Source organism: Lampris incognitus, chromosome 21 (genome assembly GCF_029633865.1).
Source record: "Lampris incognitus isolate fLamInc1 chromosome 21, fLamInc1.hap2, whole genome shotgun sequence".
NCBI classification, from domain to species: Eukaryota; Metazoa; Chordata; class Actinopteri; order Lampriformes; family Lampridae; genus Lampris; species Lampris incognitus.
Window position 1 is genome coordinate 5,405,612 of NC_079231.1, and position 26,534 is coordinate 5,432,145.

Genomic DNA, 26,534 nt, shown 5'->3' on the forward strand with positions numbered 1-26,534 from the left:
TTATATTATATACATTATAACATATATTCATGTTACACATATTATCACATATTACATTACTTTCAACAAAAACCAAAATTGCTACAATTCAGCTTTTTTTTCTTTCTATGCAGACGCACTCTCCTACAAAATCACCCCAATTAATCTAGAATGACTAATTCTTTCCAAATAGAGCTATTCAAATCATCTGCTGAAAATTCCTGTATTTTTTAATATCATAATACGTATCGCAGAAGAAGAAAAAACTTGAGTTTTTTCCAATATTGTGCAGCCCTAGTTTATGCTCTCGGCTGCAACGAAGGGCCTAATTACTCTGAAAACAACAGACAAACACATTAAAGTTTTAAGGCTTTCTGTGTGTGAGCGTGTGTGTGTGTGTGTGTGTGTGTGTATGTGTGTGTGTGTGTGTGTGTGTGTAGGGTGGGGCCTAGGCAATGGAAGGCAAGATACAGTAGAGCTTCATTAAACATGTACCACATACCACCTAGGTACCATGTACTGCTGTCAGGCTATACAACAGAAGCTAGCTTACAACCAGGGATGCACTGACATGGATATTGGGCCGAGACCAGGGTAAAATGCGAGTATCAGTATGAAGCATTTTACACAGGACTAACATCCCAAAGCCACCAGTAACATGTCATATATAAAAGCTAATACGGCATTTCTGGCACATGGAAGCCTGTATTTCTTTAATTGTGAAAAAGAAACTAATTCTATCAATTATTTCACTCACTGACCCCCAAGCTAGTGGTCCAACTTTGCACTGTTCGGCAAAAGCAATGGATTGGGTCGGTACTAGGTATCGGCTGCTAAGATATGTACTCGGGATTAGAGTCAAAAGAGATGGCGTCCGGGCTGGCATGGCAGTCTATTCCGTTGCCTACCAACACAAGGATTGCCAGTTCGAATCCCCACGTTACCTCCGGCTTGGTCGATGGTCCCTACAGACACAACTGTCTGTGTCTGTGGGTGGGAAGCCGGATGCGGGTATGCGTCCCGGTCGCTGCAATAGCGCCTCCTCTGGTCGGTCGAGGTGCCTGTTCGAGGAGGAGGGGGAACCAGGGGGAATAGTGTGATCCTCCCACACACTTTGTCCCCCTGGCCAAACTCCTCACTGTCAGGTGAAAAGAAGCAGCTGGCGACTCCACATGTATCGGAGGATGCATGTGGTAGTCTGCAGCCCTCCCCGGATCGGCAGAGGGGGCGGAGCGGCGACCGGGACGGCTCGGAAGAGCGATGTAATTGGCCGGATACAACTGGGGAGGAAAAAAAAATCCAAAAAAAAAAAAGCAGTGGATCAGGTCGGTACTAGGTATCGGGCGATAAGATACGTACTCGGAATTAGAATCACAAGGGACATTAGCAAATTAAAATCCTACCGATTAGAGTAGAGGTTCACTCCATTATTATTACTTCATTTGTGAAACTTGCAGGCTGGATAGGGGCTAAATTCCTACGTAGTCTGTCTTTAAATAATGTCACCCTATTATGAGGTTCGCTGAACGCGGGGAGAGCCATTCATTAACGCTCGTGAGCCAGACTCCAAGTGACAATGTTGAGAGTGTGCACTTATTACTTTATTTGATGTTGGTCCAAAGCCAGTTTCTATTTCGGGATGACTAATTAAATCTGCGGCCAAAAACCGCGAGTGAACCGTAGATGGCTCCAAACAAGACAGCTGCGCCACGCTATGTGTTTGATATGTGGCGCAGAATTCATGAATATTAGTCAGGCAGGGTGGTTGTTATGTTTCCCCAAGCTATCTTAAAACGAGTCTAAAAGCTTCTTTGCGAGGGGCGAGGGAGTCTGCGTGCGACTCAGAAGTCCGTGTGTGTTTGGGTAAACATCTGGGAGCAGCGGGGCGGAGGGCAGAGCGAGCCGGCGCTGGGATGCGTGTTTGTTTACATAGCCTGCATTCTGCGTATCTGCCGATAAGGGAAGCGCGACGTGCCAGTTCGTTTCCTTGGCTACCGCCTCCTCCCCCCCCTCCCTGCATCCGGAAAGGGGAGGGGGGGAGGGCGGCGCGGGGGAGAAGGGCAGGTGGTCGTGCCCTGCCCAAGGTCAAGCTAGCCTGTGTGGGCAGAGGGCGACGCGGTGGAGCGGTTACTCCGCTGGGCCCGGTGCCAACGCTCCTCCGCTCCTCCAAAGCCGTCAACCCTGGCCTACTGCGGGCCTCGGCGTCCCTGAACCTGAAGGCCTTTGCCGACTACCGTTTGCGCTACTGCAAAGTTAAATAGGGAGACGCTGTGTACAGGCTGAGTGGGAGAAGAGCTCAAACTAAGAGTTAAGTGTCTGGTAGAGTCTCGTCTTGCACTACAGCGTGCTGGAGTTTACACTGGGGTCCCGGGGCAGCTCGGCTGAGAGCGCCGCATTAACACGAACAAGGTTAGCGTTTCCATTTCCCACTTGGGCCAACCACGCTCACCCTGCACGCAGTGAAGAGGTTTGGATGCGGCCAAAGGGCATATACAATTACTCGCGTGATATATTTCATCAGCGTGTGCACACGTGGATTATTGCCAAGGTACAATTCATCACAACACTAGCATTGCTGCTGTTTTGTGCAAGGAAAGGTAAGTTCTGCTGAAACAAAAGAAGATTTTCATGGCACACAATTACAGACTGGGCAAATTTGAAAAACCCACACGTAAAGAGACACACACCAGCTGGCTCCCGAGTTGCAGAAAACAGCAGTGTTTGCACTTTAGCCTAAAAGCCCTGCAGTATTCGCTCCGTCTCTCTTTCCCCCTCTTTTTTTTTTTCCTCAACGCTCCCCTTCTCTGGCGGTGCACAGCACAAATGTCAAGTTTATGTGGAAAAACAACATATCTTTGAAGAAGACAGAAGAACCAAAAAAAAAAAAAAACAACAAAAAAACCGAGAACCAGCCTCGAGAATGAAGACAGAAGTGAAGTGTGGTGGTGGTGGTGGGGGGTTTACAAGCATATACGGACGACGTTCATGTTTCTCTTTCATGAATCGACGACAGAGTCGCTCTGTTCCCCCACTGAACGTTGATGTTAAGCCTAAATACCGCCGATCCAGCTCAGACCGATCATCGCCGCCGGCTGACGGGTTTCGGGTCGAGCTACACAGGTGTGAGGCAAAACGCCGCTCTGCAGCAAGGCCAAACATTCCTCGTTTCCAGCAGCCCGAACCAAACTCACAGGGGGAGCGAGGGGGATGGGCGGCCAGACTAGGCACCAGAGACGGCGCAACGAGCACAGGATCTGTACAGTGTCACTCTGCATTTGGGGCAATTACGTCGAGCCCGTATGTTAGAGACCCTAAAACTTAGCCACGTTTAACCACATACACATGACGCTACCGCTGTCTGGGCAAACAAAGCAATAAGATGAACCCTAAATGCAAATTCTTAAGTCATGCGATATATATATTTTACATTCAAATGTGGCCGATTTGTGGACATTCGCAGGTAAGATGGGAAAATTTCCAGCTACGTCTGCAAACTTCAGCTCCACTTTTAATCGTACCAATATGTGGAATATGTGGGAACTATACAATCCGCTGTGGCGACCCGAGAGACAGGGAGCCAGCTGAAAGAAGAAGAATATGTGGAAATTCATTATAGACAGTAATCACAGCTTCTTCTTTTTTTAATCCCCCCCCCTTTTTTCTCCCCAGTTGTACCTGTCCAATTACCCCGCTCTTCCGAGCCGTCCCGATCGCTGCTCCACCCCCTCTCTGCCGATCCGGGGAAGGCTGCAGACTACCACATGCCTCCTCCGATACATGTGGAGTCACAAGCCGCTTCTTTTCACCTGACAGTGAGGAGTTTCGCCAGGGGGACGTAGCGCGTGGGAGGATCACGCTATTCCCCCCCAACCAACCAACCAACCAAAGGAGGCGCTAGTGCAGCTACCAGGACACACACCCACACCCGGCTTACCACCAGCAGACACGGCCAATTGTGTCTGTAGGGATGCCTGACCAAGCCAGAGGTAACACGGGGATTCGAACCGGCGATCCCCGTGTTGCTAGGCAACCGAATAGACCACTACGCTACACAGACGCCCCTAAAAGTAAATTCGTAAAGTCACGTGACATCATATGTATTACAATTAAGTGGCCGATTTGTGAAAATTCACAGGTACGATGTGAAAATTTCCAGTTATATTTCCAAACATCAATTCAAATTTTAATTATATCAATGAGGAAATTCATTATACAGAGTAATCACAGCTTTTTGCTTCTGTCAACTAGATACGTACGACAAGGACACTTTGGAAAATGGAGGACCTCCATTGCATGACTCAATAAAAGCCCAGTTTCAATAAAAAGGAAAGCTAAAGAGACTAGGGCATGTGGGGAATAGCTATACTGTAATTTTCTCCTTTATTAGCGGTTATTAGATATATTGAAATTCATTAATTGATATTTTCATTTTCATACTGTCAAGGCTATGAGTAGAAAAATCCCAAAATGATGATATAGTGCTCTTAAGAATGAGGAGGGGAAAAAAGTAACAGCAGTTGAAAGGCTGAGGCCTTTATCTTGGTCTCGGAATATCATTCAACGGTGTATTTCACTTTGCCGGCCTGGTAGGGAACGAGTGTATTTCCACAGCATTTATGTAAACCAATAACACTGTATAGTATCACACCTTGCAACAATAAGTGTGCCAAGCGTGCTTAGACATTAGGGACGGTCATATTACTGTAGAGTTGCTCAAGAGTGGGGTTATCACACAAGGGGCTCCAGTAATTCCCTGCTACGCAATTCCCATTACTACAGCGTCTGGAACGTGCCCACAATCCTTCAACCCTTTACCTACGCTACCCACCCACCCCCACCTCAACTCGTGACTAGCCGGCAGCCTGCCTAATTGACAGCATGACCCAGTGACTGAAGTGAACATTGAAATGCTGCATGGTGCATGCAGCATGCATGCAGCATGCTTGCAACACTGCGCTCGTACACGTACACCAGCATGCACGCTCACGCCAACGTCTCCACAAACACAATAAACGGAGAGCACCGAGCCGTCACAGAACCATTTCTTTTTCTTCCATTTTTCCCCCTCCCTGTTCAGAAGGGGGGGGGGGAGAGGGGGCTTTCCACCCTCCGAAAGCTTTTTATTGGTTTTAATGACAAGTGGAGCTGGGGGAGACGGGAGAGTGAATAGAGAGCCCAGACAGCAGAGCACCGGACTGAACTGAACTCAAACCCAACGCCGTGGCAGGCAGGCTTACAGGGTTTGTGAGTCTGCAGAGTGAGTTGGCGGGGCAACATGGTGGTCAGTTTTCATTGGTTTGTCCACCATTTCACTTAATTGTGGTTGGTTCGCCAACTGCATTCTGGCCTTAGGACCTATTTCTGGTTGGATGCCAATCCCTGTGTTTGTCTGTGATTGGTCCTGGCAGGCTTTGTCCCCGGTTCTGCTTTGTGAAGCCTGCTGTGTGATCTTGGCTCCAACTGCAGTATTGGATTGTGGGTCAGAGTGTGCAGGCAGGGCCGATGAAGCGAAGTAGATTTTTTGAGAGAAAGACAGAGAGAGAGAGGAGTGAGTGAGTGAATGAGTGAGTGAGAATGAGAGCGAGAGAGAGAGAGAGAGAGAGAGAGAGAGAGAGAGAGAGAGAGAGAGAGAGGGTAGTCATATCAAAAGGCTTCAGAGTAGTTTTTCTCTCCAAGCCTGTTCATTGGATGATGGCGGGCACTGCTGAGTGTTTACCCATGGCCCAGTTATTTGCTAATCTCTAACCCCCCCCCTTCTTCCAAAAGCCCCCCCTCCACCCCCCAATTGGTCTTCAGTGCACCCCCCCCCTCCACCCACCCAACAGCTCCAGCCTTATTACAGAAAAACAACTCTCCTCTCCTTCCCATTTTGCCTCTCCTGCTGTCAAAGCCCATGCAAGCAGTGCAAGCCACATTACTCTTGGAGACTCGTTTAAAGGGTCACTGAACGCCACAACTCCTGGCTGTCCAGCATCCAAAAAGTTTTTGACTTTACAGCCGAGACTAAAGGCAGACCGAAAGAGAGACAGGGGAGAAAGGTAAAAGGTGAGAGAGGGAAGTAAGGAAACAAAATTACCCACAGAAACACTGGAGAGGACATCTTGATAGGTTGTGACGGACTCAGCCCTAATCGTAGGACACGGCTGCTGTTTGGCTGTGCGCTTGTTGCTGAGGTGAGACGGAGAGGGGATTCGGGGGGGATATTCGCTGACACCCCTGCTTTTTTCCAAGTCCCCCCGGTTGATGTTTAAGACTTGAGAGGCTAGAGGGTAGGGGGGGGCTTTAATCTGTCCCATCTGTTGCCTTGGGACCCCCCCCCCACCCACCCACCCACCCAGAAACACACACACCTCCCCACCACTCAGTCTGTGTCTGTCTGGGTCTGGTACAGTTATGCTAATCCCGAGGTTTATACTACCCAGGCTCTCTAGGCTTAGAGGCCTGCATCAATCCACCATGCATTTATGCCATCAGCACCCCCCCACACACACACACACTCCTCTACCACTCCCCCAACTCTCCACCAAAACTTTCCCAAATATGTGACGAAAACAAAGATGAACAGGGTGGTTCTTCACATGGATTACGTGTAGCTCTTTTATGCATAATCTCAGATTATGCATAAAAGAGCAAAGGTTTGTGGTTTTTCTCTTCTTGAAGAAGTGAACACGAATGTTGTGCTATGCTTGGGGGGTGCTACGCTTGTGCACTCCTGCCCGGTCCACGGCCTCACGCGTTAAGATCACAGCTCGCGGCCAACGAACGGGGGATAAGAAGCGATGCCGACACCTTGACAACGAAACGTGGGCTAATCGGTGCAGCAATGACCCGAAATCGAGGGTTAAATAAAAAAACAAAACAAGATTACAGCCTGACACGGCTGCAAACTCCTCCCCGAAAAATGTTGAAAAAAATGCCTTGTGCCTCCCTTGGCTTACTTTTCTTAACCTTGATAGCGCGTCACCGGGATTTTTCCACAAACACCAGAGATGCTGCGCCTTTTCAAATTAAAGCTCACTCTGCCCGAGCACTCAGTCTAAATTACTTGGGATGAGAGTGTCGGGAAAAGGTGTAAAACTGTAGTGTGCAAGTTCACCAGGGCTAGGAAATAAAAATAAGACAGTAAGGCGACGTTCACGCGAGATCCCAGCAGCTCTTACAGACGATAAAAACGGAGCTCTGCTTTCTATGTAGAAGAATCGTTATTCAGCACCGACACCGCACCGCAAGAGCCCGCGAGTTGCTCACAATAGGTGCCGTTTCTTTTAACGTCCTCCATGTTAGGATATGAAAACCCATTTAGAGTAAAAAAAAAAAAAGTTTTGCGCGCCCTAGACCTTTTGTCTCTGCCGGCCAAGGAGACGGCTTCATGATAATCATAGGCTGTCACTCTACATTAGTGTCTAAAGGCTGCTCCTTTTGTTTGCTTGTTTGCTTTAACATCCACTAATTTCTCTTTTTTTGTGCCAAGCCATAAGGTTCACTGAAGGCTGTTTCATTGGAGATTGTTTTTCCATTTACCTCTGCTTAAAACTAAAGCCCGGGTACGAAGTGAATCATGCATTGATTACTGAATCTCGCTAAGTGTGAGGAGAGCTGCTCTGCAGACTAAATGGTGGTTTTTTAAGTTGTTTTTCTTTCTGCGTTGACCTGCAGACAGCTCGATTGGGCAGAATTCTGGTGCCTGGGGACAAATGGAAGAAGGATAAACTCACTCACTCATAGACAAGTCTTTGCTTTGGCCCCTTGGCGCCACACCTTTAACCTTGCACAATTATAATGTAATACTCGATTTAAATGGGGAGGAAGCCATCTCTACAGCTGCCAGCCCTCAAGGCTAGGTCAGAGCAGAACACCACCGCCGGGCTGTTTCTGAGATTCGGGACGCTTCAGTAGGGCAGACACTTGTCAACACTCGTGACTCCTGCCCGTGGCAAAAGCCAGAGCCATCTTTCAACACATTATCACAGGAATGCCTACTGAATTTGATGAGTGAAATTCTTAATTCTCAATCAAGTGTATTCAGCAATGTCATAAAAAAAGTTCGGCAGCACAGTGGTGCAGTGGTTAGCACGGTCGCCTCCCAGCAAGAAGGTCCTGGGTTCGAATCCCGGGGTTGTCCAACCTTGGGGGTCGTCCAACTTTGGGGTTCGTCCTCTATGTGGAGTTTGCATGTCAGGTGAATAGGCCATACTAAATTGTCCCTTGGTAGGTGTGTGTGTGTGTGTGTGTGTGTGTGTGTGTGTGTGTGTGTGTGTGTGTGTGTGTGTGTGTGTGTGTGTGTGTGTTGGCCCTGTGATGGACTGGCAGCCTGTCCAGGGTGTCTCCCCGCCTGCCGCCCAATGACTGCTGGGATAGGCTCCAGCATCCCACAACCCCAATCGGGATAAGCGGCTTGGATAATGGATGGATGGATGGATGGACTATGTATCCTTGCTTTAAAATCGTGAGAACAGAAGCAAGAAATTATATCAGTTTCTTGTGTCTGTTATCAATTACTGTTTTTTGCCTCTTTGAGCCCTTTTTCAAAGTTGACAATTTGTGTAATTATTAGGATTAATGCATGATCTCAAGTCCACTCTGTGTCTTACATTGGCCCATGCTGCGTGTCAAATTTCGAATGTTCTTGTAGCATGCGTGTGCACCGTGCAACTTGTGAGGCTGTCAGCATGACTTTGCACCAATGCAATGAGATGCATTCCTGTATATTTAATATTTATTGCAAATAACAACTAAAATTGAATTGGATTGTGATTCCGGTAAGTCTTGTACTGGCCTCATTCATCAAACAATGTTTGGTCCAAACCAGGTTAGCATTTTGGCAAATCAATCACACAAACAAAAACAACTTGCTGCCATTCAACATTACTCTGTGAGACCCCAAATAACCAGGCTGACTATGTCTCTTTTCTCTTGAGCTGCGGATGTGAATGTGGCGCTGACAGCTCCCAGAGTACCTTGCAGTCAGGGGAAAACTGCAGGAAGAGGACTTACTTGGTTTGGGGGTATATTGGACCTGTCACTTCTTAAGTAGGCCCGTGAGGCACAGCCTCATGCTTTGGGCATGCGTAGCAAATGAGAGGGCCTTTGTATACTACAGTATAATACTTCCCCGGTAATCCTCTTTGCCCCACCACGCTCCACTTACCTGCGACTGCGGTTCAAATGTATGCACGACATTAAGTTACACAGAGGGCGCAAGACAAGGGTTTATTTCACCAAAATTTGAGAGGAATACGGTCAGGATAGCCTGGCTGCCCCATTCTGATCTTGCTGTTGCAGACTACCTGTGGCTGTGCCGCAGGTAGTCTCTGTGGGCTTTTGGCATGCACGGTACAATCGCTTCTCTAGACTGTTCTAGCGGCAGGTGCACGCCCACACACACCTATTAGTCAGCGGAGATGGGGAGCGAATGAAGATGCAAGTACGGCACACAACAGGTTAGGCACATGACAGCTGTAGGAAAATAAGGAGTGGGGTTTAAAAAGGATAAATGTATGCAGGTAATGAGGGAGTCATGGTGATGGAGGGGAAATCGGGGGAACCGAGTGGGTAACAGAAACAAAGACGGTGACAGCAGAGGGTTTGTTCTTGGGTCAGAAAGATTGCCGTCATGCTCCCACAGCCTAATAGGGCCTCTGCATCCTGTCATCATCATCACGAGAAGACATTAGAAGCTCCCTCTGCTTTGTATTCATGAGCAGAAAAGGGACACGGAGACAGCAGATTGCCTCCTGTCTCTTTTCCGTTCTTACGCAAACAGTCTGATTGCTGCTCCGAATTAATTTGGCCTCTTGTGATCATTTGAAGTTACTGTGTTAATATGGCATGTACCCACGCAAACATCTAATTACTTCCTTTGTTCGAATTATAGCAACATGAGATGACATGCATGCCCCCCCCCCCAAAAAAAATAATATTGGAGTTTTCTTACTGACTAACTACGTCAGCTTCCATGGTCGAATTGTTATATTCCTCCAGGAGGAGAATTAATTTGCATGTCATGTTTCATAAAGGTGAGCTCTCTGTGCAGTAATTCTTCATGATGAGAAATCCTCGCAGCCTGTGCACAGTGCACAACAGTGCTGCACAATATTGACCAGATTTCATAGGGCTGTTACCACGACCCTATTGCTACGATACTTCGGTCATGACTCAGGTGAATCTGTCAGCGATGGACAAACTATCACAACTGTTCTTTTGACACGGGAATGTGAATGGGGATCCGGATCATGGGGATGGGGAGGTGACAGCTTCCAGAGTCAGCTGTGACCGAGAATGGTAGAGAAAGAAGCCTTCGATCAGGGATTATGAATTAATAAGAATTCCCCCAGAGTAAATGGTATTTGAGAAAATTAACTGACAAATCAAGTCTGAGCTGCAGTACCGAAAGCGACCCCCCCCCCAAATCTTCACACTTAAGTGGCAAATATTCACACGACTCCCACATCCCTGCTCATGTATTCTGAGAGAATGTTATATCATCAAAGGGGATGACGCAAATCAATACTGCTGTCTGTGACGGAAACCACAAGGCACGCAGATACGATAGCGATATGCACTACCGATATAATCATATGTTAACGTTAAAATAAACAGACATTTTTGTTTTGTTGAAAAAAGTAATTCTAACAGTGGATCCTAATACGAGCGAGCGAAGGAGGAAGTAAAGGAGGGATGTTCATGCGAGCGTGAGGGACTGCCGGGCTGAAACTCTGCTGCTGGCTGTGCCTCAGGCACACATCCCTGACCTACACTGTGTGTCTGTGATAGCTTTTGTGAGGAGCGCTCTCACATCCCAAACAACTGGCTCAGACTTGGACAATGTTCCAGACTTGGAAACCCCCGCCCCCACCAAAATGTCTTTGAAAGTAATGAGAGAGTGAGTAAGGGGAACAAACCTTGGCACTGGCATACAAAGCTGCTCAGGGGTCCAGCTTTCACACTCCAACCTGCGCTCTGTGCTCTGCTGCTACCAGGTGCTTAAGCTCTCCACCTTTCCTGCTGTAATATGGTCATCGCGCCACCCACCCAGCCTAGACTCTTCTCCCTCTCAGCTCCCTGACAGAAGAATGACCTTTCTGTTCCAGACACCAAGTGGAGATGCTCCTCATGCTCCACCATATCCCCAACCCTAATTTCATCAAGAAAGACTTCCCTTTCCCTAATTCCCCATTGCCCCCTGGATCACATCACTGTCTTTAAATCATCCTTCTGTTATTTGCTCTAATATGTTCCTGCATTTCGGTGAAAACCCCCTCCCCCCCATCAAACCAGATACAAAACATGGTCCTCGAATATTACGTTGTTATGTGGTTTCTGTACGCTCACTGTTCGCCTTGCAAGCCAGATCAATGTTGCAAGTCAATCACATTGATCTTTTTCAGCAAATTGGATCTGACCGAGCTTTCACTGAGAGTAATTTCGAGGAAGAAAAAAAAAAGGCGTCGCAAACTAAGTCATAAATCCAATGAACAATGAAGATGGATTTCCAAGAAAACAGTCAATACGCTTGTAAGTTGCACACTTTGCATGTGCCACTTGCCTTATTGTTTTGCGATACGACTTTCTCAACATAAACATCGTCATGATTTTTATTTACAGTGCTGCTATGTTTGATTTTAGCCTCAGCGATTATAGGGATGTGTACCAAGTACTAATATTGTTAAGGTACCGGACCAGTACCAAAGCAGAAGGTACCGACTGGACCCACAAGGTTACTCTGTGCTAACGGTGCTTTGTATCAGTGCCACTGGTTGCATAAATATACATAGCAGCCGACACAATCGCCAAACGGAGGTCACACATTCTACCACAAAGTGCTAACATGCTGATTTTCCTACAGTTTAAATGTTAAAAGCCTGTCAACCAATAATAGCAAAGCTTCAAAGCCGGTCGTTTTTGCATATGCTCTGCTTATTGTGTTGATGTCTTCCTATTACCAACAATAAAAATGTTCCATTTATCAATTATGACGATGTTGTTAATAATAAACTTTTTTTCTTTTCTTTTTTTACACAATGACAAAAAAAGGTACCATTTTGTGGTATTTCTTTGCACTAAAGGTATATTTAAGAGGATCAGTATCAATAAATTCCTTACAATACCCAAACCTTAGCCCCCTTGGATCAGTGTCCAAAGCTGTGATTGCACCATCCTCTTTTTTTTTTTGGACCGGCCAATCTTTTTGACATAGCTTTCAATGGAGGGAGGCCAGGTGTTTTCTCCCAACACAAATCAATGCGATTGATTTATGAGATTGGCCTGGCTCACAAGACCAGATCCTTCTAAGTCTACAAGAAAAATGGTCAAAGCACTGTTACTCTGACTCCACATAGTATTGGTTTCTTGCGATACTGGTAATCTGCGTTTATTATTGGGCTATTATGTTTGTCAGACGCACACGGAAAATGTAAATTGTACAGGCAAATTGGGATATAATCCCTCAGCCATACCAGTCTTGAGTAATCAACAGGGACACACTGCGTTACAATCACGCTGTACCTCCAAATATTTCTTTTGCGAGGGCAATCTGAATTTCTGATAAAACCCTGTCCACGAACGGAGGAGCCAAGCAACAACACACTAGTACTACTACTACTACTTTCGGCTGCTCCCGTTAGGGCTCGCCACAGCGGATCATCCGTTTCCATTTCTTCCTGTCTTCTGCGTCTTCCTCTGTCACACCAGCCACCCGCATGTCTTCCCTCACCACATCCATAAACCTCCTCTTTGGCCTTCCTCTTCTCCTCTTCCCTGGCAGCTCCATATTCAGCATCCTTCTCCCAATATACTCAGCATCTCTCCTCCACACATGTCCAAGCCATCTCAATCTCGCCTCTCTTGCTTTGTCTCCAAACCGTCCAACCTGAGCTGTCCCTCTAATATACTCGTTCCTAATCCTGTCCTTCTTCATCACTCCCAATGAAAATCTTAGCATCTTCAACTCTGCCACCTCCTGCTCCACCTCCTGTCTTTTCGTCAGTGCCACTGTCTCCAAACCATACAACAAACAAGCAACAACACAATGAGAGATAAAAAAACAAAAGCCACTAAGAGGCTGTGTAAACATGCATTCGCACCCAACAACTAATCTGCACTTGTTTGAAATCAGACAGAACTGTCAAGTCGTTACACTCCATTTCCATCTGATATCAAGAATCAGGCGGCTCGGTGGAGTGGGTGGATTCAAAGGTCTGGACCCAAGCGAGCTCTGCACCACAGGATGGGCAAATTAGTTCACACGCGACGACCCATTTCCGAGCATCTGAGTTGTCAAGTTCTTGCAAAATATTGTTCATGTCTTCCCACGCACACCAGCCACGGGCCTTTTTTCTCTCTCTCTCTCTGCACTGCTGCCCGCAAAGCTCTGTTATTATCTTATCAAACTCGAGCTTTCACGGTAAGGTCTGGCGTCAACCCAACGTCTCTGGAAGAACTAGAGGAACAACTTGGAAGACAACGAGTGCAGTGTGTCGACTGCGTTTCCCCCCGTGCCTTTTGCAACACGGTGTGATGCAAAGCAGCCACTGGCACACTGGCTACTCTCACAAATAAGGGGGGGTATCCGTTCAGACTGCCCGGACTGCAACGATGAGCTCCGGGGATGTGCAGGAGAGAGGACCAGATATAAAATGGATACGGGACGGACGGTGTTGGAAACAGGCACGCTTATAACGCGCGTGCACGCGCACGCACACATTTAAAGGCTGAAAAAGGGGGGTCTTAGAAACAGGCACGCTTATAACACACGTGCATGCGCACGCACGCGCACGCACGCACACATTTAAAGGCTGCAAAAAGGGAGCGCATCTCGGTATAATCATAACACAGCATCACTTGTACGAGCCACGGCTGGTTAGTCTCGCCGTGCGTACTTGTGGCACGTTGTGGGACGAGGGGTCCGATCTCGTCCCCAAAAACCCGGCCGATTACGCAGGGGAAGCGCAGGAGTCGAAGGCGCGCCGACGGCGCACAAGTCTGCGATCCCCCCCCCACCCCCCCATGTGGAGTAACCGTCCACCAGATAAACACGTCACTTACCAGCCACCGGGGTGAGGAGAATCACCACGCAAAGCCCGAATTCGGCCAAGGTCCGCATCGCGGCGCACGGTCGAGACGCCGACTTCGGCGCGGTGGTCGGGGGCTCCTCCGGATGTCGCGAACTCTGCGATCGGCTCTCTTCGGCCCCCCCCCCTCCGCCGGCTCCGGCCCCCCTCCTCCCCGTTCGCCCTCAAGTCAGCTCCGTGACTTGAGCCGATGTCTCAAACCCGGGACGACGCATCGAGAAGGAATAAAGGGAGGAATAAAGGGAGGAGGAGGAGGGGGGGAGAGAGAGAGAAACGAAGCACTAATTGGGTTCCGAGAGATCGTCCCGATGAGATGGCCGATAATAAAAAAAATTAAAATTAAAAATTAAAATAAACGGTGCTCCCGTTTACAGAGCCCGACAGCGACCTAGACGAGCCTCACCGAGCGGCGAACTCGCACGGCGGCGGGGGGCAGCCGGCTACGACTAGCCAGCCGACAATGTCCGCGTCTGCTAGCTAACATGTTAGCCGCCTCTGGGCGCCTGTCGGGGGGAACGGCAAAACTTGGGAAGAGAGAGAGAGAGAGGGAGGGAGAGAGAGAGAGGGAGGGAGAGAGGGAGGAGGGAAATCATAAAAAAATGACGGGGGAGCGCTTCCAAACACGGACCCTCCGAGGCACGGCAGGACTCCACACACACACACACACAATAACCCCCCACCACCACCGCTCGCCCTTCGCCACTAGCGGCAGGAATGCGCCACATGAACGCCACGGCGGGTTAGAGCCGACTAGCTTCGCGACGGCTTAGCCTCGTTAGCCGGCTAGCGGGCGAGCTAACCTCTCTAGCCGCTGACGACTCGCCCGACCACGGCGCCGGCAACTGCGATCGACTCCCGCTCCGACTCGCCGCCGGTCCGCAGAGGGCGCATCGCCGCTCCGCTCGGCATGCGGAGTGTCCGTTAAACGGCGAACCGCGGGTCGTTGAGAAGTTACGACGCCCGTAGCGACAGACGGCAGATCGAGGGAAGGGGGTGGACGTATCTCTCGCTCTCTCTCCCCCCTCTCCCCCCTCCTTCGCATACAGCGCTGTTCTCCCCCGCGGCGGCGATCGCGTTCAGCAGTGGAGGGGCGGCCGGGAACGCCTCATTGGCAGGGCCGTCTGGAGCGCTCCGTCTCCGGTATCACGTTGCGTGCGGATTGGTTTATGGGTGGATGGATGGATGGGTGGATGGGGGGGGCAGACAGGCAGAAAAAAAGGGGGCTCAAAGCGCCCCCTTGCCGCAGACTACGGACACATCACTATCATAACAAATAATTAGGGTTAGTCCCCCCCCCCTCCTCTCTCTCTCTCTTTACTCGCGTCGAAGAAGCGTTGTCATAACAACAGCAACAACAACGTGACGTGCGGCAACGCCAAGCGGACACATTGTACTTAACAAAGTTACCGAAAAAAATATCGGTAACACTTCAGTATGGGGAACGTAGTCACCATTAATTAGGTGCTTATTAGCATGCGAATTAGCAACATATTGGCTCTTACTCGGTCATTATTACGTACTCATTAATGCCTTATTCTGCATGGCCTTATTATACAACCAGTAAGCCATTAACTATGAGTTTTCCCTCTATAACCTCAGAATTATTGCTTATTAGTAGTACCATCTCAATATGCTTTGCTTAGTATGGCCTTTATAAGGTGGTAGTACCACAAGAAGAGTTATTCTCCCTTACTAACACTTAATGAATATGCTCTGTTCTTACATAACAACACACAAAACTACAAGTGTTCATAGTGTTACATTACTGTAAATTAAGTTTTTGTTACTTAGAATATGTTCCCCATACTAAAGTGGCATCTTGATCATTACTAATTCACTAGTAATTAAGTTTTTTTTACTTAGAATGTGCTCCCCATACTAAAATGACGTCTTGATCATTACCAATTCACTAGTAATTAAGTTTTTTTTTTACTTAGAATATGTTCCCCATACTAAAGTGACATCTTGATCATTACTAATTCACTAGTAATTAAGTTTTTTTTTACTTAGAATGTGCTCCCCATACTAAAATGACATCTTGATCATTACCAATTCACTAGTAATTAAGTTTTTTTTTACTTAGAATATGTTCCCCATACTAAAGTGACATCTTGATCATTACTAATTCACTAGTAATTAAGTTTTTGTTACTTAAAATATGTTCCCCATACTAAAGTGTTACCGAAAAATCAACACAAAGCCGACTTAAAAGTACTTCAGGATCAGCAACAGAGAATGAAAATTAGACAATTATAAGAGCGTATAAAACGATAAATGTCAACCATTACAGCAAAGGGGTGAATGTGGGAAATAGTCCAATAAACAGGTGATGATCAGGGGAAAGGCAGCGCAAATAAGAGGCGGTTTTGGTCGGAAGCCGGATCCAAAGATGCGTTTTAAGCCTTGGTGTTGCCCTCGCGCACCTCATTAGGTGGTATATCCGGGGGGGGGGAGAGAAACGACCAGAAAACAAACAGTCAATCAAAAATGAAGCGCATACACGTGGGTGTAGGTGTTGTTGTCCCCCCCCCCCACCCAAACGCAGCAAATGCGCGGTCAGCTCCCGAAAAGCGTCCGTTTCGTGGGACTCGCGGGGCCGTGCTGCCGCCGTGCGGTCAAAACCCTCCCGTACGGAGGCGATCGCGCCGCTAGGGGGCGGTGTGTGCCTACGGCCAAAAACGTCCAGTCTCGTACGAGCCTGACCGGACGCTTGAAAACTAACACGTGTGCTGGACTTGAGCGTCGCGCAGGTCTTCCATTATCCAACTAAATCTGTGACGCGCGTGGTCCCCCCCCCCTTTCTCCAACGAAAGCCCCGTTATGTGATTATATATCTTGGGCTATATTTACCCCGTTTATGAAAGATGATGGATAGATCTGTTAAAGCTGCTAGGGATAATCGGCTATGGTTTGGGTTGCTGTGAGCCCAAGCAGGTTAATTTAGGGGGCGTGCCAGGCTGCGCGACGGGGCCTTTACGCGCACGTACGGATCCGGTGACGGGACAGCGGGCTCCGCGGGCTCCGGCTGCTGCGCACAGAAACACCCCTTCTGTCTTTTCGGGTTGAAGACTGCCATGAATCAGACAATCTAAAGTTGTTTTTTTTGGGGAGGGGGGTGTCTTTTTTTTCCTTCTTCTTCTCGCGCGCAAACCGTCATGGCATGATAAAAAGTGCGCATTCGGCAGAGAGGGAGGACAGCCTGGGGGGAGGAGGAGGAGGAGGAGGACGCACGGCTCCCTGTCGTTCAAGCAGCACGAGATAGCGCCCCCCCACCCATCACCCCACCCCCGATCATCTACATTGTTGCCATTACCTGATGAGAGGCGGGCTACATTATGACTGCGGCTCCGGAGGCGAGAAAGTTCACACGGGGGCTCAACAAGCCGGGCACCGCCGCAGAGTTGAGGCAAAGCGTCTCCGAGGTTGTCAGGACGTCGGTGCTGATGGTAAGGCCAGCTAAAACGCACCTACTACAAAACAAACACGCCACCACCCCCCCCCCCCTTTGCTGACTGCCATTTTTCCCGGGGGGGTGGGGGAGGGAGGGAGGGGGGCTGCCTTTAAATTCTCACCGTCGTTCAATGCCCGACATTTAGGAGAGGCGCGCGTCGTGTTTTGTTTATGGCGTTACGCCGCTGCCACGTTAAGGGTTCCTGTCCGCCACCCCCTTCGTCTTCGGGGAGTTGCTAGGTAACTGAAACGAGCGCCTCAAGCTCTCGAGATGAATTCGCTTGAAGAGCGCGCGTGCGCGCACGCACGCACGCGCTCCTTCATTAATTCATAATGTCATCTGACCTCCTCCGGCTCCGGGTGCAATAGACTGTCCCTTGCAACGTGATCGCGTTGCCAGAAACAGCCGAGTAATGGCCAGAACAGCAGAGCAAAGGAAACCATCTACCTCGTTCTTCTCACGGGTACGCGGAGGGCCCCGTTTACACTGGGTTTTAGCAACGCGTTTTTGGGCGATCGGGCCACAAGTGGACGGCGAGACACGTCGCCGTTCACACCCGTGTCTGTCACGCGTCTCCAAAATGCGCCCTGCTGACCACTTGTGATCAGATTTCCTGTTGTGTCCTTGCCGGGGACGCATCAGGATGCATTAGCGTTTATTTATTTGTTTACTTTATTACTTTTGTAACCGGTTATTTTCTTGCCCGGTGCGGGATTCGATGCGAGGTGTACCGCACCACAAGGCGACATCACTAACCGCTCGGTTAAAGGGTCAGACCCTCTTATTAGTAGTTTACAGTCGTTTCCCTCTCCCGGAAGCGCACCCTCGCGCTTTGTTCTTCCCGCGCTCCGAAGAGACTTCAGAGGATCTGCACACTTCCGGATCCCACCGCTGCCACCAATGTAACCGGTTATTTTCTTGCCCGGTGCGGGATTCGATACGAAGTGTACTGCACCACAAGGCGACATCACTAACTGCTCGGCTAAAGGGTCAGACCCGTTAGCTAGCATGTTTTATTAGTAGTTTACACTTTATTAATCCCCGTGGGGGAATTCTTCCTCTGCGTTTAACCCATCCCAGCTGTGTAGCTAGGAGCAGTGGGCAGCCGCCGTGCAGCGCCCGGGGGACCAACTCCAGCTCGTCTCGCCACGCCTCGGTCAGGGGCCACAGACAGGAGCGTTAACCCTAACATGCACGTCTTTTTGACGGTGGGGGGGGAACCGGAGCACCCGGAGAAAACCCACGCAGACACGGGGAGAACATGCAAACTCCACACAGAAAGGACCTTGGATGACCCCCCCCCCAAGGTTGGACAACCCCGGGGTTCGAACCTAGGACCTTCTTGCGCCACCGCTGCAAAAGATATGTGGTTAAATGCCCCCCCCCCCCAGACCACCTCGGCAAGTGGTTTGAGTAACCGGTTCACAAAAGGTTTTGGTGGTCGTTTACACTTGTGTTTAGCGCTGTCCACTTGTGATTCGATCGCAAGCAAAAACAAAACGCATTTTAAAACCAAGTGTAAACGGGGTCTATTATGTGCAATATGCAGACTACCTGGTCCACACACGTAATCTGAATTTTATCGCCACATAAACCTCCGGGGAGGACGGTGGCACACAGACAGCTCTTGTTTACAAGCCATGCACCGAGTTGGTTGCACAGATATGGCGACTTCCCCTTCTCGGGTCTCGTACTGAATGCAGTCAGTGTTGAATTCTCCCTGCTGTGCTGTGAGTGGGTGACTGGCTGTGGCGTCGTCAGATAGCTGGGGCAATTATTTTTGCTTTTCTCTCTCTCTCTCTATCTCTCTCTCTTTCGCTACGACACTCTCAACCCACAGCTATTTGTCTCCAACAGTGACCCAGCTTGCAGTTTGAGTTACTGCATAGTAATGATCGCTATACCATGCGATACACCACGCTTCCCTTTGCCAATGGCCTTTACTGCCAATTACGGGGCCCTCCCTGCTCACGCTGCACGTGCGCCCCCCCCTCCCCATTAGGGTGATAAATAACCGAATGCATGGAGATATACCTAATTTGCTCTCTGTTAATGACGCTTGCGCTGAGGCTTGTAATTTCTCTTAGACCGTACATTGTAAGGTGATGCTCTTGTGTCAAATAATGCTTTTAGCGATGAGAAACTGCCCCGTCAGTCCACTTGTTGGTGGCGAAACCCTCCATGCTGGTGTGTGTATATGCCCTGTAGGTTGAGAAATGTTCGTACACTAGCCAGCCCATTAGTGAATACGCGTCCTCTCGTGTGCCCTCCTGGACTAGTGATGAATTACTCTCAGCTTTAATTAGGATGGTGTTTGTCCAAGCAGCTACCGTGCACCTTAAGAGCCTGGACCCCAAAGTTTTGCACTGGGGGGGGGGGGGGGCGTCCGGGTAAGCGTAGCGGTCAATTCCGTTGCTTAGCAATACCGGGATCGCCGGTTCGAATCCCCGCGTTACCTCCGGCTTGGTCGGGCGTCCCTACAGACACAATTGGCCGTTTCTGCGAGTGGGAAGCCGGACGTGGGTACGTGTCCTGGTCGCTGCACTAGCGCCTCCTCTGTTCGGTCGGGGCGCCTGTTATGAGGGGGAGGGGGCGGTAGCGTGATCCTCCCACGCGCCACGTCCCCCTGGTGAAACTCCTCACTGTCAGGTGAAAAGAAGCGGCTGGCGACTCCACATGTATGGGAGGAGGCATGTGGTAGTCTGCAGCCCTCCCCGGATCGGCAGAGAGTGGGGTAATTGGCCAAGTGCAATTCGGGGGGGGGGCAAGTTTTGCACTGGTTGAAGTCACCTGACAAGAGGAAACGCACGGGTCCTGACCACTGACCAGCGGCCTTGAGAAGTCGTCAGTTCTAACGGTTTACTATCGGTGAAGGGCGCGGGTCATCGTGTCACACTCGCCTTCCTACCCAGTCGCACGGACTTTCGATCGTGATACCATCGCGATCATGACCTGACTTACGTGATGTGGTCACGAAGGTTAGGGTTAGGGTTAGGGTTCTATCAGATCGTGACCACATCACGTAAATCAGGTCATGATCGCGATTATGACCTGATTTACGTGATGTGGTCCCGAAGGTTAGGGTTAGGGTTCTATCAGATCGTGACCACATCACGTAAATCAGGTCATAATCGCGATCATGACCTGATTTACGTGATGTGGTCACGAAGGTTAGGGTTAGGGTTAGGGTTCTATCAGATCGTGACCACATCACGTAAATGAGGTCATATTCGCGATCATGACCTGATTTACGTGATGTGGTCACGAGGCTTAGGGTTAGTGTTAGGGTTCTATCAGATCGTGACCACATCACGTAAATCAGGTCATGACCACGATGGCATCGCGATAGATTAATTAACGTGAGGCCATCACGAAAGTCCGCGCGACTGGGTTAGGCGTTGACGATCGCCTCGCTCACAGCTGAGCTCCGCTGCATGGGTGCCGTTCTGCTCATGTTATGGCTCAGCTGTCTCGGGTGCCATTTCCAAAGCACCGCCGTGCATTACACAAAAAAACACCCCAAAGACAACCCGACGGCTCACATTCCACTCGGGAAGAACAGGTTGTCTTGGTTTTTGGGCTGCAACGTGTTGCACATCAATCAGTGAACACTTCCTTGAGCTCGAGCTGTCTCTGCAAGTGAAAGGCAGCCTTAAGGGAGCAGGGCATTGACAGAACAGTTATATATGGGGTTTTTTTTGCACAACAGGTGTTGTTGATGGCTGCATGTAGTAGCCTCTTCACGTGAAATGTGTGTCTCATATTTAATGCAAACCATTATCCGGCCTCACTGTACACCACCACCACCCCCCATCTGGCTATTGCAACATAATGGGCTCCTAATACTGCTGCAGACCCACTGTATGTGGAATGGCATAATGGACGTCAGATCGGATCTCTGGGCTGTATTAATAATGGATGGAGAGAGGATAGGTGCCCGAGCTATATTTAAACTCCCCTTCTTTCTCCTTGGTGAAACAGGTCTCGCACTTGGCCCCCAGGAGGACATTAATTATGGATACCTGCATATGCGTTATACCATCAGCATGCGGGCAGGAAGACGACTCGGGGAGCGCACAGATACACACCCGGTGTAAATGTGCACCAGTGTGTTTGTTGTGCATTTTGGGGCAGGCTGCACACCCACACCCACACCCACACACATGCTATAATTACAGTTATGGCAAGCATGGTGGGCTTTCAGCTACACCTTAGCAAGTAAACAAAGCAGTGGCCAAGCAGCAGTGCAGTAAAAAGACAGCCCCTGCAGTTTTAATAAGCAGTCCCAACTGAGGGAATTGCTGGCTTCGAGAATTTATTTTTTATTTTTTTAACTCCTGCACCCCCCCCCCCCCCCCCCCGCTCGCCTTGTTAGACCGAGCTTGTTTTCTCTGTCACGCAGAGCTGGATGTGTACATACACCCACGACATCTGCACTCTCTGTCTTACTCCATCTCTGTGTAGAGAAGTCTCTGTTCCCGGTCTGTCTGTCCGTCTCATTATTTCATATCCACAAGGTTGTAACCCTCCACAGACCTCTGAGCTCCAGCATTCCACCCTCCCTATACAACAAGCTGTAACCCAGTAACTTGTGTCCCTCTTGCTCAGATGCTGCCGGCCGTTTCAACCGCTGAACTCCACTTAAGGCGGCTGAACTCCACTCCAGAGGATTTGGTCTGATTTTAGCATTTAAGAAGAAAAAAAAAAAAACCTGGCAGAGATAATCTGCAGATTTGCGGTTACTCCGGCACTGCCGACCTACTATATCTGCATGGTGATTCGGTAGGCAGAGGCCCCGGCGAAGCAGGGCGAGTTCGGTCACGCCCGGGTTTTTTTTTTCTGCTTCCCCTGACCGTTTCCCGAGTCGCTGCTGCCGATCGCTGAGGCGCCGAGTGTGGGACTTTCTCTGGCCATGTGGTTTCCATGTCCTCTTTATTTAGGCTACCTCATCCTCCCCGTGTCATTACCACCCTGACACTTCATAAACACTACCTCTCTCTCGCTCTCTCCCTCCCTTTTTCCCCCTTGATCATACCAGGTTTCACGAATGCATGCCTTGTGTGTGTGTGTGTGTGTGTGTGTGTGTGTGTGTGCATTCTTGTGTGCATACATACACATGCATGCAGGCACACATGCTCCCTTTCCCTCATTTTGACAGACAGGATACAAGCGAGACCCTGTTGCATTTGTGCGGAACGAACAAGAGGCGGCAATCAGACGGAAAGATGTTAACAAATGGCCGCCACGTCTGCGAACAGAAACTTCAGCGTACTCCTAAACGCTGCGAGCAAGCGAACGAGAACATGTTTTTGCCGTTTGAGTGCCACATTATTTTCATTGGAGGGTTGCCTTCATTTTTCTGAGCCTGTGCTGTACGGCCTGCAGGCCTGATTCAAGCCCGGGCTGGCCGGTTGGAAGAGAAAGCGCCGTCTCCTTGCAACGCCCTCGTCTTCTTGAGGTTTCCTTTGTTCTCGCACCGGCGGACCTCACGGCGGGTTCGGAGGACGACGACGTTTGCTCGAAGCGCGGCCCGTGGATGTCGCTCTGCATATATCGGGCGAAAGCATGGTAGGGGCAACATAACACAAAAACAACTGCAACAACAATATCACAAAATGCCACTCGAGTGCTGGTGAAATCGAGGCAGTCTGAATTGGGGAGGAGCGAGGGGGGGGGGAGGGGGGATGTACACAACCCTGTCAAATTTGTGCATGCGTATATGTCTTGGCGTGTGCATGTAATCGCATTTTTCTGTTCGAAAAAGACCCGATACATGGAATTGGGGTGTCGTCCCCGTACATGGGGATTTGTTACGCGTGCCGGAAATCTGCTAGTTGATTCCGTGGTGTAACGGCATAGGCAATAAAAAGAAAACTGGTAAATAAAACACACGATGGCGCTCAGTGTTGCCATTATTTAGCATTTCATCCCAGTTGGTCTCACCGCCCTTTTTCTGCTGCACGTGTCAGAAAAAAAACAAACCGAAAAACAACCCAGTGTTTGGAACGGTGGGTTCTGTTCAAAATGTCGTCAGCGCGACTACTTGCACAGCAGACTGAGAGTCTTTCCATCCGACAGCTTGGCTGAACCAGACAGCATTAGCACACACACACACACACACACACACACACACACACACACACACACACACACACACACACACACACACACATACACACTCCATGGCCCAGTTTTCAGATTGCCGATGGTAGCAGTGTGCCATTTGTTCTCACTATTGGTTCAAATGAAGAGAGTAGCTACTGAATTAAGCCCAAACCCTGATCCCAAGCCGGAGCTTTCAGTTACCCGTTATTTCACTGGGCCAAGAGGATCTTACCCCGGTGGGCCAAAATACCCTGCAAGTTACCGTTCAGAAACCCAATTCTGACAAGCAACTCACACAAATTAAAAAGTTCTGTCATTCTTCCAACTAAGTGATGCGTCGGGGTTTTCCAGGCTACCGCCAGGTAACTCCTCCATTCCCTCTGCACGATGCCATATGGCAGTATAACTCGGCTGCCGTGCCTCCCGAGTCACTGCTGTTATGTGCGTAGGCCCGCTCTTACGCACTGGCCAAAGTCTCCATCGGTGACGTGTCCTAGACTAAACTGAGCGGGCTCACAGAGACTTGCACATCGCAGGGCGTTATTTTAGCTCGTGTGACTCATCCGCATTGGAAGGGAGCTCTTTAGAGACCCGTTTCTAATATCGAGATGAGGTAAACAAGTCTGGCCCTTTTCCCAGTGAGTCATTACACCGTGTTTGTTGTTGTAGTGCCAGAGCAGAGCCTGAGGGGGGCAGCAGTGATGCATCACCTTTACACACACACACACACACACACACACACACACACACACACACACACACACACACAACCGCTTCTTCAATTTCTGACGAGCTGCAAAGTGTACACGGATGAGCCAAAACATTATGACCAGATCCTGTAAATTGTGAGGTGCAGCCGCCATGGATGGGACTTGTCGGTCCAGCACATCCCTCAGCTGCTCAATCGGATTGAGATCTCGAGAATTTGGAGGCCAGGGTAACACCTTGAACGCTCGGTGATGTTCCTCAAACCGTTCCTGAGCAATGTGTGCGGTGTGGCAGGGCGCATTATCCTGCTGAAAGAGGCCACTGCCATCAGGGAATGCCATTGCCATGAAGGGGCGTACCTGGTCTGCGACGATGTTTCGGCAGGTGGCATGTGGCAAATTGACGTCCACACGAATGGCCAGACCCAGGGCCTCCCAGCCCAGAGAGTCACACTCTCTCCGCCAGCTTATCGTCTTCCCAGAGCTTACTGGAGCCATCGCTTCCTCAGGTACGCAGCCATCCACACGTCCTGAAAGAAAAAGGGACTCGTCGGACCAGGCGACCTTCTTCCATATCTCCAAGGTCCAGTTCCAATGCTCGCATGCCCATTGTGGGCGCTCTCGGCAGCGGACAGGGGTCACCATGGGCCCAGTAGGGCGCGATGCACTTGTATGTTGTGACACATACCTCCCATAACGACCATTGAAATGTTCTGTGATTTTCGCTGCAGTAGACCTTCCGCTAGTTTGGACCAGACGGGATAGCCTCCATCGCCCTCATGCATCAATGAACCGTGGGTGCCCAAAACCTGGTCTGTCCCTCCTTGGACCGCCGTCGGTAGGTACTCCCCACTGCTGACCGGGAGCACCCCACAATCCTTGCCGTTTCTGACCCAGTCGTCTGGCCATAACAACTTGGCCCTCGTCAAAAGCTGCTCGGGTCTTTACTCCTGCCCGTTTCTCCTCCATTCGCCACGTTGACTACGAGAACCGATTGTTCGCTTACCATCTAATCTACCCAGACCGTGACCTTGTTAGGAGATGATCGTTACTCGGTTCGCCCGTGGGTGGTCATAATGTTTTGGCTCATCCGTGTATAACAGCATTGTATTGGGGAGCGGTGGTAATTGCCTGTGTGTGCGAATGTCTATTTGTGTGTGTCCGTGCATGTATAATATGTATGTGTGTGTCTGTGTCGCTGTTAGGTCGTGTCACGTGTGCACGAGTAGCAACGTCGCTCTATGCATATGTTCAATCCCCCCACTCACCTCACATAGACGCATAGTTCTTTAGTGCTGTTGCCCGGAGAAAGGCCTTAATCCTTCATATTCATACTCCATTATCGTACCGGCGTCTCTGAAGAAAGAGAGAGTGACGTCAGAGGTGCAGCAGCTTAATAGCTCAGTCAATGCAAGCCAGATTTTTTTTTTTTCTTGCCCAAACCGACCAGTGTGCAACTCATGGTCAAAGGAAGAAGAAAAAAAAAACATGGGAAAACCATAAAACTGGATTTTTTTTTTAGGGGAGAAAATATGATTAAAACTTTAAGAGCACGGAAGAATGCGCCATTTTGCGGGAATCTAGGATGAGCGTCCTTAGGAGAGCTTTCCTTTTGCTTTGCTGAGTTTGAGGGATGGTTTTCTGTTTTTTCCAGCACCCCCACAGCAATTTTCTTTTCCTTTTTTTAATTGCTTTTCCATTCATTGGGCGCCCTTCGAATTTTTTTTCCTCCTTCTTCTTCTCCTTTCGACCAGTTTGTTTCCATCGTCTGAAAATCTCCCGGCACATAGCAGAGAAGAAGAATCCATCCATTTTATGGATGCTTAGCGTGGTGTTGCACAGGTATGCGTCCGGATGGAGGAGCTTGTGCGGTGCGGCCCAAGGTCTCCCCCCCCCCCCCCCGAGAGCTCTGCGCCAGGAGGTTATTGGGTGCAATTTGGCTCTGCCGGGCCCTTAATTAGATTAATGCGTCCTCCGGGGACTAGCCCTTAATGTAATGATGCTTTTTCTGAGAACGCCGCCGAGGGGCCCGTGAACGGGACAGAAACCGGTCTGCGGCCGGGCGACCGTTTAAACGGCGTGGCCTTCCGCTAACTCCTGTTCTGTTGTTTCAGTGATAAGGTAGCTCCGGCGAGGAGAAAAGAAATCTTTCTTTTTCCTACTTCCCCGCTCATTTTCCTCCGCGCTTTCGTGCCCATGACTCATTGCACCGAGCACTTCTAC

At 49.6% G+C, this 26,534-nt stretch overlaps 1 protein-coding gene across 2 annotated transcripts in view; it reads right to left on the reverse strand.

Moving 5' to 3' along the window:
• The window catches only part of bmpr2b (bone morphogenetic protein receptor, type II b (serine/threonine kinase)), a 40,563-nt gene extending 25,425 nt beyond the window's left edge, over window positions 1-15,138 (reverse strand). For both annotated transcript variants that reach the window (XM_056301356.1, XM_056301355.1), the window contains exon 1: window positions 14,023-15,138. In XM_056301356.1, the coding sequence (XP_056157331.1) occupies window positions 14,023-14,080 (58 nt within the window). In that variant the 5' untranslated portion in view covers window positions 14,081-15,138. The remainder of the gene's footprint in view (window positions 1-14,022) is intronic.
• Window positions 15,139-26,534: the final 11,396 nt, after the last annotated feature.